We start from the raw sequence: 13,812 nt of genomic DNA, 5'->3' as shown, positions 1-13,812 counted from the left end.
TGGACACCCCCAATGACCAGCCAGCAGCATTGACCAGATGCGAATGAACAGAAAACTCAAGTCTTAGTTTCTCTCCCATTCATAATAAGCCATGAACACTCATGATGCAGATTCAACAGATGCCTCAGTGCCTAAACTTGAAACGCGATGGAGAAGCAGGACTTGTTTCAAAGCCCCAGAAGCAACAGTTAAAGCAGAAAATATTAGGAAGGAAAGTGCAAAACCTGCCTTTTTGTCCATCGTTATAAGAAAGGGAAACTACTTTCTTTTCTTCCAGCTCTGGAAAGAGCCCTGTTTTCCTCTGTGTGAAAGCCCAGATACCAAACCCAGAACTGTGTTTCCACGTGCACTGTGGAACTTTACTATTGCACTGGGGGACAGGTAGGAAGGGGAACCAAAGATCCCCGATTTAATTCAAGGGTCTCTGGGAACACTTATTATTTGTGTCCAGACCTTACAGGCAGAGCTCTTAGAAGCAGCCATCCAGGGACCAGCTTTCATCATCAGCTACAGCAATCAATGGTGATGACAGTGGAAGGTTGAGAAGATAACACACTGACGTGGAGAAAGCACATTTTCTGAAGGACTGTGCAATTGGGACGCCAAGCATGAGCATATCTATGAACAGGTCATCCCCGAGTACCTATTTCTCACTTTCTTTCCCCCTCCCTGCAATCTTTGCAAGCATTCAGTATGGTTTATTTTCCAAAACCACCTTTCAGAGCGTGTGTGTGAGCATTCAGATAATAATGGGGAGTGAAGAGAATTGGTGATTTGCTCCTGTATTTGAGAGCAAATTAAGGAAAAAAATGCAGCTCAACCCAGCCAGTCCATCTGCACATCCCTTTGCTGCTCTGGAAGGACAGATGTGTTGCTGGATAACTTACCCTCTTCACAGTTGCTCCCCGTGAAGCCAGGACAGCACCTCCACTCCAGCGTGGTCACAGTTCGGTAGGACATTTTGTACGTGGGCCTGATGAGAGTCCTGTAACTAACACAAATAAGAAGTCAGCAGAACACACTTAACTACTCAGGGGTGGTGTGTTAACTAATTCAGAGTACATCTTTCTGCCCAGATGTATTCCCAGAGCACCCAGCCACAGAAAAAGGAGACACGCAAAATAAAAGCAAGGGTTTACACCACAGTGTGGATCTGATTCAACAAGCCTTATTTTTCTCCTTAAACCTTCATACTCTTCTGGCTCTTCTCCACATCTCTCCCACAAGTAACACCAGCATGCTTTGTGGAGGTCGCATAACTACAAAGTCACTGCAAGTAGCAGGGATGATGACTCTTGTTTCCCTCACTCTACCTCCATGTGGATTTCTCTGACATTGAACAAAGGCTGGCATTAACCTTTCCTCACTCCGTACTAACAGTGCTTCCAAAACACTGCACTCTCAAAAATTGCATAAATCTCTGGTGTCTTTCCTTCTTCCACCCTCACCACTCAGATCTGCGGTATATAAGCACATCATCGTGACAAAGATTATCATGACACAAGACTACATCAGTGATCTGCAAGAAGCCTGTTTTCCAGCTTGCTGACCTGTGCCTCAGTTTTCCCTACGTGAAACAGGGTTACATTCTTCCTCATCACAGCCAAGGCTCGGTGCAAGGCACATTCGTTAACTCCGTGTACAGCACACAGCACTCCCAGGGTCCCAATTAAAGCACAAGTACTGCTATGCCCCGCTGGAAACTAGAGATCCACCTGCAGACACAAGCAGACCTATGCAAGGCAACAGTGACTCTGAAGTCAACACAAAATGGACAGTTGCATCAATGCTTTTCTTTTAAAACAGCAGCCCTTCAAAGCTGGCAAACCAGAGTTTTCTCAGTATACAGCCAGACAAGTCTCTGCTGCTATTCGCGAAGCTAAAAGCAAACACAGAAGTCATACTCTACAAGCTCCCCTCAAAATTCCTACCCTTATTTGACAGCCAAAGGAATTTGGCAAGCACAGGGAGAGGCTGAAGCTTTGGGATTACAGTGTTGCAGGCTACAGCTCGAAGCTTCTCTCTCAAGGCTCGGCAAACACTGGTCCCGAGCACCCGGGTCTCCTGGGGGAAGAGTCTCCTGCCGCAGTGCTGGGAGCTGCCAGGAGACGGAGCGCTGCCCCAGCCTCAGCTGGGCACAGGGCCAACATGGAGCTACAAACTGCATGAATCTCACCCAAACCTCTGCCAAGGGGTAGCCGGCACAGGTGTACGTCCAGGATGGCACTGCGGTGACACTGGTGCAGTTACTCTGAAGAGCAGTGACAACGGCTTGCCAGGACACTCTGCCCGTGTATGCCTTGGAAAGAAGGCAGCAGCTCGGTCATGGTTAACAGAGTCTCGGGGAAACTAATTTCTCAGCAAGCTGTTGCTGATTATTTATGCCAGCTGCCAAACACAGAAACCAACTTCTATAGCCACCAGACAGGAGGACCGCACAAGCTCAAGCTTCGCCTTGAGCACGGGGCTGCCTCCACTTGGAACAGCAAAGCCCAGCGATGGGAGAGCAATGCTGTCTCCCGAGAACATTACGTCCTCACCCTCCAAGTTGCCAAAAAGCACGCCAGTTACCGCTAATACCGACAACTGTGATCCAGGCACTTGTCTAATACAGGCTGGAGAGAGCCAGCTTGTCCCACCTAGTTCTTTGCACTTCTGCATCCAATGGTATTCAGGAGTCTGCAGTCATGAGTGAGTTTGAGGACTTGGCACCACATCGATGTAGGTAGACCTTCATCAGTGCTTTTTCACAGAGACCCCCAAGGCATGAAGACTTTTAAGTGTATTGCTGAGGGTCTCCCAGAAGAGCTCTGGCAAAGCTCAGGAACTGAACCCAAGTCTCCTGACTCCCAGTCCTGGCGTTGGACTCTAGACATCTTTCCACATGTAAGACTCGAACCATCAGTCAGAAGTTCATGACTTTGTCGCTAACACCACAGCTGGATTTGACCTTGAGATGAAAGTCTCCAGCCCTGTTACCAGTGTCCGGAGCCAGCTAGTCTCCAACCACACGGTGATTTTAAAACTATGTTTCTGCCAACACCAAGATGTTAAAGCTCTTTCAAACTTCATTATGAAGTGTGGAGAGTGGCTTGAGCCAGACTGGAATCTTGGCAGCAGTTCTGTGTCGGGGAAGTAGCTATAGTTTAATCCTCAAACGAGCAAGGACTTCTCGGGGCATGACAAACGTGGAGCTCAGCTGTCACAGCCTACCACCCACCCTGAATTTCCTGGAAGAGTCCTGACATTCACAGCTCTGTTCAGCATCGTGCAGTCAGGCATGCAAAGTGGTCCCAGCTTGCTAGCTCCAGCTTGCTCTAAAGTTGGTCTGTTCTTCTAGCATCATTTTTCCTTAGTCATGTAACACAGCACCAAGGTCTGTTGTTACATGTATCATCACATCACATCCTGCAGACTTCTGACTGCTAGCCCAGAAGGGGAGCAAAGACAACTCCTTTAGAAAAGCATCACCACCCTCTGATACTTGAAGCGTTGCAAGTGAGGGAAAGGAAAAAACATGGGGAAAAGGAGATAAAGAGAAGATACCTGCTAAAGATCAGAAGCCGTGGAATGAAACTATGTGGAAAACACAACAGGTAGAAAAAAGGATTGGTAGTAGTCTAGGGAAGCCTTTCCCTTGGATGTCACCCAAGCCACAAAGACTGGCATTAAAACCTGCAAAATCACAGTAAGAGGTTAGGGTGAGCCACCGCCTGCACCTCTTCACTTCCCAGGCAGCCAAAGGATGTGCTCAGCATACACAGTCCCCTTCAGCAAAAGGCTTCCAAGCACTACCAGACCTGCCACTCTACTGCAAGAGATGGGCATCATGCTTGCTGAAGCTCACAGCAAGATCCCAGGGAGTGAGGCAATGCTGAGGGAAGAACCCAGAAAACTCAGCTAGCAGCCACTGCTGTTACTAGATCAGATCAAACACACAGCTGCCCTTGGAGACTGCCTGAACAGTGTCAGCCAAGCTGATCCGCATCCAATCACCATTTGGGAAAAGGAGAGTCTCTTGCTCGTGTCTAAGTGGCTGCCCAGGAAGTGGGGAGGGAGCACGAGGTGACTGATTAACTGATTTAGGGGTATGAAGCTGGAAATGCTGGAGAGGTCAGGACACACTGAGCAGATGGCAGCCACCGAGTCTCACGCCTCAGCACACAAGGATGTATTCTCCTCGCTCCCAAGGAAGTGTCACTGAACACAAAAGCCAGTCATGACACAAGAAAGGGAAAGAGTGTCACATTCTTGGATCACAGCCTCAAAAATCAGGTCAAAGAGAAAGGCGTGATCTCTGCCATGACCCAAGCAAGACAGCCTGTCACACACAGGAAGTACCTTCCCCCTTCATGGCCCTGCCCTTTGACACTTAGAAACAAAGCTATTTGTACACGAAGCCCACATTGAGAGGGAAGGCGTGAAATTCATTTCCACATCACAAGAGACTGTTTTGTTAGTGTGATTCACTCGGCCGTTGCAGTTTGTGCCCGAGGAGACCTCAGTGACCTTTGGAGGCTTCTGTTCATTTTTATTCAAGTTCCAGATTGAAAGTTTCAACACCACTTACTGCTGGGTTTCAGGATAAGAAGAGGAATGAAACTGTATTTTTGACTGGCACAGAATCCAGAAACCAAGGAATCCAAGCTTTCTTTTACCTACTGCTCTCATGGCAATGAAGCCATCTGTCAACCAGTGAGTCCAGCCCTGTACATATAAGCAGCGTATTGTCTTTTCAACAGGGATAATCCATTTTTGTTATAACAAGTGCTACCATTGCATTAAAATAATACCAAAAAGTTTATGGTAGTTCCTCTAACTTTTGGTACCCATGCTCTGATTTACAGACATTCTAAGCTTCCCCATAGAAGCTTAGAATGTTCTGAAAACAGATTCCTAATACATCAGGTTAAGCAACCTAATCTTGAAGCACTTGGTTGCCTTGGAAAGAAAGGAGGTTGGAAAGAGCTGGACAAGTATTAAGATAGAAAAGAATATCCTATGGCTGTACCCAGAGAGTCTGTTTCTCAGAAAAGCTATCAAGAACATACTTGGTTCCCAACAGCCACCATCCCCACTCCAGACAGACCATTGTAACTATCCTCTCAAAGCTTACCAGGCACTGGTTATACCAGGTACCTTATCTTGTCAGTATTCCACAGAGAACTTCACCTCAAACCAGTGCAACAGCTGATGTGGGGACAAGGCATAGCTTTACCATCATGTTTATACTCGCAAGCCTGGCTGAGAGCATCACTCTGAATCAAACCTATGGTCTTCCCCCCCCTCCCCCCCCTTTTTTTTTTTTCCCCCTGCAGCCTCACCTCCTCCAACTTCCCTAGCACAAAAGCAGTAGTTCCCCAGGGAAGAATGTAGCCAGAGGAGTTTCAAATATGCTCCTGCAGACACTGGACAAAAAAACAAAACCTGCAGCTGCAGGAGTGTTGGAGGCCACTGTATGTATCTCCTGCCTTTGCCAAAGGGGAGGAAGAGGACTCCCAACTCTGAGCATGTCTGCTTTGCACAACTTACCAAAAGTCTAAAACCCAGAAAACAGAAACTTGGACACCTCCCACCCCAAGTTGTACAGAGCAATGCACTAGGCTCTCAGTCCCAACAGACAGACAAAGGACACAGACACATGTTTCTACGCCACCAGAGTAATCATCAGCTCCTGTCTTTGTAACAGTTAGATCTCAGTGCTATTGCAGGAGCAGCACTGCGCTTCCCTACCAGCAAGGAGGCAGAGCGGCCAGACAGCATGTCTGGACAAGATCAAAAAGCCTTCAATTAGCAGCCTGAGGACACATGAGCCTGTGCACACTCTAAAAATCAGATGGCCCTCCACCTGTGCCCAGCTAGCAGCACACAGCCATCTACACCTGTTCTCAAACCTCAGAACACACTTCTGTGCTACAGCTCGAATCTCTTATGCACCCGGAGCCTCTATCTATCCTGTTCGCAGGAGCACTCTTCATCCTCTATTTATACTCTGTGTGTGTACGGGAGAGCAGGCATCTTTTTGCAAGCACATGACTGTGTATCTTGGAGAGAAATAAGGGAGTTAAGCACATAAGAGAGTTTGTGTGTAACTGGACTTCAAATAGCAATCCTAATGCACTGGAATAAGCTCTGGGATTTATTATTCAATTGACTGGAAAGAAAGAGAGAGAGAAGGATTTCCCTGTGGTGTTACTACTTCTGAAACTGAGGAGTAAAATCAGCTACAGGCCAACCTCTTGGGTGACAGATCCCAAACTTCTCCTACTGACCCTGTAGCAATAGCCTTCAAAAGCAGAGAAGACCAAAATGGATGAGCCTGCAAAATTCCTTCTTTGTTACTCTGCAAACTAGCTTGTAAAATCCCTCCGGGAGAAGAAATGTGTTCAGTTTAAATGAAAACAATAAAAAAGAAAACCCAACATTCAAAATCACCAAATGGCAAAAATGATCCATGCAAGATGTGTAGTCTGCTTACATTAAAAATGTCATCGAAAGCACACAGTATTTGTGATAAGCCAAACCAGCCGGAATGCTGAAAGGAAAACAAACCCCATGCAATGACTTGCAGTTGGAAGGGGCACGACAGCCCAGATTCGCTGTGTCGCAAAAATGCTCTCCCCTTCCATCTCTCCCACCTTTGAATAATGTTTGAAGCTGACAGATTAGTAACTTCAAGTTTGGGGTTTCAATAGCTCTTGCTGAAGTACAGAGCCCAGGTAAGCCCAGACCTGCACAAACCAGCTATGGGTTTCCAGGGGAATCTTCAGATTCTCTGAAGCCAGGAAGTGCAGCAGAGGCAGGATGCTCAAATGCTAGGGTGGTCACAGAGCTGTTTCACTAAGTACAGCAAAAATTCACAGGATAAAAAAAACCCTCACACATCCTTGCTGGGAACATTAACTTTTCTAGGATGAAACAAGTAGAAGAGAAATCAGAATATCCTGCCGCAATCTGAACCAGCATGCTTCCAGAGATGACAGGGATTTTCATAGCAACAGAAGTCTGAAACAGAAAATGTTTGTTTTCTGAAGGCTGTAACATTCATTTACGTCCTGAAATACTGTTTTACTGAGCACTACAGTCATACACAACTACTCTAATCAAAATAAGGCTGATTTTGGCCAGTGAGGGGATAACAAGTAGTCCTAGTCTCAGAGTCCTAAAACACAGTAAGACAAAAGAAGTACTTTTCTCATCTTACAGGTGAGGTGGCATCACTTGACCAAAGGCACAGGAAGTCACAAAGCTCCAGCAACTGAATGTAGGTCTCAAATCCTTGCCTGGCCTAGGAGATCACCCTTCTCGGTGAGCCTCAAGAAGCATAGTGCCCCAAGCATGACAGGACTGTGCATTAGCCTGCAGCTGCTGCAGCAAAACGATTGCCCAGGAGAAGGGTTCCTATTCAGATGCCTGGGTTTACTGGCAGCTGGGTGCAACCATGCAGGCAGCAGAGACCCCGAGATGAGGTTGCCATTGAAACACCAAGCCAGAGACTTTATCCCTTCCTTCAGACAGATAAATGGCATGCGATTTTTATATGTACACTAGGAGCTTCAGCCAGACCGCTGGAAAGTTGCCCGTTCACTTCGTAGCGTGACAAAGCAAAGGCATATCCTATGGTGCGCAGAAGCTGAAGCCTTCACTACACAAATGGAGAGAGTTCAAGAATAGATCTGCTGAGGGAAAGCCTCTAGCCAAGACTGCTCCAAAGCAACTCGGCACCCAAGCTAAATAAAGTCTGGGGTGGAGGGCAAGAACTGAGCAGTTCATCCCATCCCAGCCAAGATGACGACACTCCTGCAAAAGAAGTACAGCTGCCAGCTTTGCAAGAGCAAGTGAACAGACAGCAAGGACATCACACAACTGAAGCTGCTAGTCTGGGGATCTCACAGATACTCCTCTGTCAAAGGCTTGACCCTGAGCTGCAGTTTGTGCAATAAGGGAAAGAAAAATAACATGAATGAATGGGAGACAGGAAATGGATTAAACCCTTGTCTGGCCACACTGATGTCTGCTTACAAGCAGAGTCTCTCTAACAGAGAGCCCCTCTCAGCTGTCACCACGAGGTTGAGAGATGCCTTTTTTTTGGCTGGCGTCCCTTTTGCTAGTGAGCAGCCTGATAACGGGTGCTGGCAGAACAAAAGCTCTCCCAGATATGGTTGACTCCCTGTAAACAAGGGCAGGAAAACAGTTTGTTTCAAGTTGCAGCTGGGAAAAATACTATAAAGTCAAAATAATGCCAATGGCTTACTGACATTTTGCATTACTTACAGTCAAGCACAACACCATACAAATCTGGCTGTGTCCCCTCTTCAAACTCGGGCACCAGAAATCTCACTAGAGAAGAACAGGAGAAAGCCAGAAGTTTGTCTTTTTTGCAAAAAGAAAGCAGATATATTTACATCACCTGAACAATCACAGGGATACAGAGAGCATAGCCACTACCAGACCTGGAATAAACCTGACATCACCAGAAGCTAGACTTCCAGAAAACCCAAAAAGACAGATATGCTGGTACAGAGAAGGTAAGGAGGAAAAAGAAACAACATTCTTTGATGGGAATGAAGCATTGGCCCTGGGAAGCTTTCTTGCTGGACTTGTCCTGTGGAGCAGATACAGTCAAGCAGACAATCATTTAGGACCACAGACAAAATAGAGAAGCTCCTTTGTATTACAGGACCACACTTAACGACTGGTGACCTAGAGAAGGCATTTAGTGACACAAGGGATTCTTTGCTTCCCCTTCCATGAAGCTAGCGCAAGTCCTCTCCTGTGTTTTGTGAAGTGTCACAACAGGACACTATCAGACTTGATACTACTCACACTTGCTTTTCCCTGTCAAAGGTATCTACTGAAGACATCCTTATTTAGGATATCCCTGAGGGGTGAATCCCTTGACCTTGCAAGGTATCAGGGCCTGCAGCATTTCTGGACTTTAATTCTGCCATAACAGGATTAGACAAAACATGGGTAGAAGTGTCTTTTACTGTTAATGAGAGCCATTGCGGGAAAGCGGCAATCCCATGGGCTCACATTCCGCCATGCCACATCCATGATTCTTTCTTCGAGAAATATTAGTTTGAAACACAAGAGGTAACATTTACCCTAACCACAGAGCAGCTGCCTTCATCTGGCACCACAGACTCGTGTTCATCACAAGAAGACAGAGAGTCCTGAGAAAAACCAGGACAGCTTCCCAAGCAAATAGCAGTGCCATCCAAAGCTTTCAAACATGCTAAGCCAGCTGTCAGGGTTTGGGTCGAGTTTTTTCAGTTTTGTCTTGAAAAAATAGGTACAGATTCACTCTCAAACCACTACATTGGGGAAGGCGAGGTGGCACAGAGAAAAAAAAAGTATTGCACCTGAGTTGAGTTTCCTGCTCTGTTCATCTTCTGTAGGAATTTTCAGAGACCTGTAGAAGGAAGTTGTGCAACATGGTAGCTGGTATAAGCTTACAAGCTCCTTCAAAGCCAATTTGTTAGCAGAAACATAAGGAAAGCAAGTATAACTCGCAAAGAACTGCGCTAGTGAAAGAAGTGCTGAATAGAAGAGGGACTCAACTTCCCCGTGACTTTAGGGACTGTCTTTCTCATTGCTATCCTTGGGAGTTTTCATCTGAAAATGGGAGATGGGATTCACCTGAATTAGGAGACAGAGTGACATTTCCTAAAAAGAAAATAATCATTTTGGTGAAAGAGGGGGCAAAAATGTCATTTTACAAAGTAGTAAATTTTAAAAACTCAGCTGGACTCTGAGACAAGAGAGAGTCAGTTACTCGCACATCCCTAGATGCTGGCAATATAACATTGATAGGCTGGCCACGTGGACCCAGGAAATAAGATCTCAACCATGCAACATGACTCAGGGTTACCAAAGGTTGCTCACCGTAGTTACATGTCACAAGATCCATAATTTTCAATGGCTGTTTTTCATTCTGTTGTTAGAATTCAGATGCAGTGCGAAAACCAAGCAACCACTTGTAAAAGATGTCTCAGATGGGGATAACTTATTGAGCGACCCACTCAGCTCTCAGGACCTCAGTGGCTTCGACTTCATTGCTACTTGTTCTTGGGGCTCTCCCTTTTGTACAGTGGCAGTACAGGAAATTATCACGAACCAGCATGTGCCACTCCTGCTTTACCTTTGTTGATAACTGGGTGGGCTCCTGCGTTTGTCAGCAGCTTTCTGCAGGTCCTTGGGAAAAAGAGGTCCTTGGTCTTTCTCTACTTCATGCAAGAATGTCACACAACACAGGATCTGAGGACAGACGGTATAGTCATTTCCTTGGAAGGGTGCCATTTGCTTTGCTTGCATTTCATCCCAGTTGCAGAGGGAGCAGAGCATTAGTGTCCTCCTGTCTCTTCTGGTAGGTTTCTTCATGGTGATAGCCTTCCAGAAACACAGCTTCCATCAGCTGAGCTTTCACCAGCCGAGATCTTAAATATTAATAACCCCAGCTTCTTTCCATGATACTTTCACATATAAAGAAAAATTGAGAAGTGTGCTGCCATTCTGCATTGTCTCCAAACAATTGGACTCATCAGGCAAATGAGCCAAACTACATTTGAAACTGAAAACGTTCCATGAATAACAATGTCACAACAGCACACATTACTGCTAAAGCCTCTAGGTTAACAATGTAAGAATCAATGTGTATGAGTAACTGCAGGAGCCCACAAAAAGGATTTTTACTAGTAACATGATCAATTGTTTAGTACTTATGAAACTATGGCTACATTAACAAGGAAAAATAAGCAAGATTCTTGGCAAGTTTACGAGACAAGGTGAAAGCTTGCAAGTTTCTAATGACAATTATATGCATAAAAAGTCTGGGAAATTAAAAAGCTTCAACAGAAGTTTGGCCATGACAGTGTAAAATATTAAGTGTTTCAACCACAACCTTGCATAAAACAAGACCAAAGAGACACCAAAGCAGATATATTACAAGTGAAAAAACTTGAAATGACCACTGGCCAAGTAGAAACTGGAGAACCAACTGTGGTAACCGCCACATGGAAAAATGCAAATTCCAGATGAAGAGTTACAAGAATAGATTGGGAAGGTGGATCTCTGGGTATTCAAGTGGGTAGTTCAATGACATTCTGGCTAGGTTATGAACTATGAAAGGACCCTGCAGCTAGTGTCCTGTGGATGAACTGGTAACAATACCAATAAAATGACTAAGCCTTATGAGCCAAATTATGGGCTTGTCTACATGGGAAATTGTTATAGAAGCTAGGTGTAAATTTAGAGCACAATGGGTATTTTGCACTAACTCCCAGATGGGTGGGTAACACTATTCCACTCCGAGAATGTCTTTCAGAGAAGGCAAAGCTCAACAATACAAAGACACTTTGCATACTGAAAGGTGGCCGCTGGGGATAGCTATTTCACAAGGTTTGGGTTTTTTCCTCAAATGTAGGTGGGTCCCAAGACTGTAAATGATTGAAAGGCAAAGCAGGCTCAGGGCAAGTTTTTGACAAGCCGCTGTCTCTAAGCTTTGTTTCTCATCTAGGGAGAGGGGAATGGTACTTTCTTGCATGTCTCTAAAGGATACTGAGGTGCAGGAGTAAGAGGTGCTGTAAGGAAATTCCACTCTGAAAGGTACAGGGTACATTACCTTTGTCCACCACCAGCTGCAAGGAATTTGACCAAAGTTTTCAGTGTATGTGATCAACATTACCCTCAAAGACCAAGTATGAGGACTCAATACCAACAAGCCACACAGTGCTTGCATATGTCCAGCACATAGGTCCAGCATCCTGCTAACCCTGCTCAGTCACACTGCACTCCACATTGGACTTCACATTTAATTAGCTTCATGCCCGACTGGCAGCAGCCTCCTGTGTGGAGAGGTACTAACTGGTATTACAATCTAAGCTAAACTATTTCACTGTTCCGGCTTGTCCCTAATACTACACCTACCTTCACATGCAATTACTCTGCAGCTAACAACAGTGGCATTCTTTAGCTACACTGCTGTGAAAGCAGGGTATCACACCTGACGTATCGATCTCAACCCTCTACACAGTACTTAAAAGCTAACCAATTTAATGAGAAGTGCAGGAATATTTGGGCAACATAAGACAGGAAGATTTTTACCTCACTAAGTTGGCACAAGGTCCTGGCCACCGGCAGCTCTGATAAACTCGCTGGATCACCGTTTCTGACCCATTCTGCACTTGGCAGGAGACTGTCCGTGTAACCGTATAGTGACACCAATGCCTGCGGAGAGAAAGGACACTGTTAGCCCCAGTAAGACGACAGCAAGCTGAACCAACGTACATCAGACTGCAGTAAAAACAGACTAAGTATCTGGGGGTGGGGTTGTTTCTTCTGCCAGCCATAGCTAGCCTAACTTGCAGTCTTAATTTCTTACCCTATCCTCTCCTCCCAATAGCTGCAGAAAGATTCCCAGCTTCTGCCAACCTGAACCACAAGAGATCCAGTAACGCCTCCTGCTTAGTCCTCAGAGGCTAGAGTTTTATAGTACATAATTCAGTTCTGTTATCATAAACAATAGGACTTCAGGAAAAAAAAAAAAAAGAGAGAGAGAGAAAAAAAAAAAAAAAAAAAAAAAAAAGTGTTCCAAATCTCCTGATAGTCAGTTCCCATTGTACTGGTCTTAATTTCATCCTGCTCATTATGGTATCATTCCCCAACCTCCTACTATTCTGAACAACATCTGAGTTGGAAAATTCTGCTTTTTGGTGTGGTGGAGCACATTGTCAGCAGGGCTTAAACAAGCTAGGTGCCAAACAAGCCATACTGCTGTCCTGGTAAGATTACGGTCTAAAAATGGGCAAGAAAAAATGCAGGGGAAGGGGAGGCTAGTGTCTTATGCTGTCTCACAAGAAAACAAAAGAGACACCTTCTCACCATAAGGTGTATGAGAAGGCAGGACAGTGTCAGTCCTGGGAATAGGGACCCATAGACCCTCTTCCACCTTCTCTGAAAAACATTGTTAGGTTCCTGTGTCATGCTAGGGGGGAATACTTCCCCCCCCCCCGCCTTGCAAGCATCGTTAATATTTGCCGAATACAGGTTTACATTTTTGCTTTTACATCCCAATGTAAAAAAGTTTAAGAGCCACTTTCTGACTGACTGGGGATCAGAACGGAGGTCATTAATGGGAAGTAAAGACACCAGCTTGTGCTTCAAAACACACAAGGTGCTTGTGTAAGCATTCCCTGCACGCGCAGAAGAGTCCTGGCTCCTCATGCATCTTAAAGCAAAAGCCCTCAGTACAGTTGATCTGTTTTTCTCCAAGTGTCACAGCAGCTTCCCAGCCTTGCATACCAAAAAATCAAACTGTTTGCACCATAGAAACAAGCACCTGCACATCCCCTCCTCCTTCTCTAACCCACCTTCCCCACGGCAGGTTAGTTTTCCAGAATTTGCCACTTACAGCATTTATTGAGTTTTGTTTTCTTTTTGGATTCCCCTCCTATCTCCACAGAAGGCTCCCTGCCCTCTGGATAACTCTCATTGCCACGAATAGAGGTACACATGCAGGCAGCTGAACTGAGCGCTGCAGACCACAATGGGCAAGCCGGGGCCAGCAGGCTGCTTGCTGAACCTACAGCTACAGCAGCTGGGTGAACTGGGGCACCCAGAGAGAAGGTGGCTTTCTGCTCAGCACCATCAGGCCCGTCAGCAGCACCAAGGCAAGAGCCACGCAGCTTTCCCCACAGACACGGCTCCTGCTCACTGTAAAGCCACTTGCAATTCCTCATGAGGAAGCGTGGAGTACAGTCACATCTCGGGTGACCCCATGCTGACAGGCAGGTCTTAGAGAACCACTTCTAA

General features: G+C 45.8%; 1 protein-coding gene across 5 annotated transcripts in view; it reads right to left on the bottom strand.

The window, feature by feature from the left end:
* COL26A1 (collagen type XXVI alpha 1 chain) overlaps positions 1-13,812 on the bottom strand; it is a 195,283-nt gene that overhangs the window by 142,360 nt on the left and 39,111 nt on the right. For 4 of the 5 annotated variants that reach the window (XM_055796739.1, XM_027790969.2, XM_027790966.2 and 1 more), the window contains 2 exons: positions 12,106-12,228; positions 888-991 (listed from right to left, as the gene is read on the bottom strand). In XM_055796739.1, the coding sequence (XP_055652714.1) occupies positions 888-960 (73 nt within the window). In that variant the 5' untranslated portion in view covers positions 961-991; positions 12,106-12,228. The remainder of the gene's footprint in view (positions 1-887; positions 992-12,105; positions 12,229-13,812) is intronic. The other variant, XM_027790965.2, reaches the window with a different exon arrangement.

The sequence above is a fragment of the Falco peregrinus genome, chromosome 2, assembly GCF_023634155.1.
Source record: "Falco peregrinus isolate bFalPer1 chromosome 2, bFalPer1.pri, whole genome shotgun sequence".
Lineage (NCBI taxonomy): Eukaryota > Metazoa > Chordata > Aves > Falconiformes > Falconidae > Falco > Falco peregrinus.
Note: the sequence above shows the minus strand (reverse complement) of the source record. Positions and strands in the feature narration are given on the sequence as shown.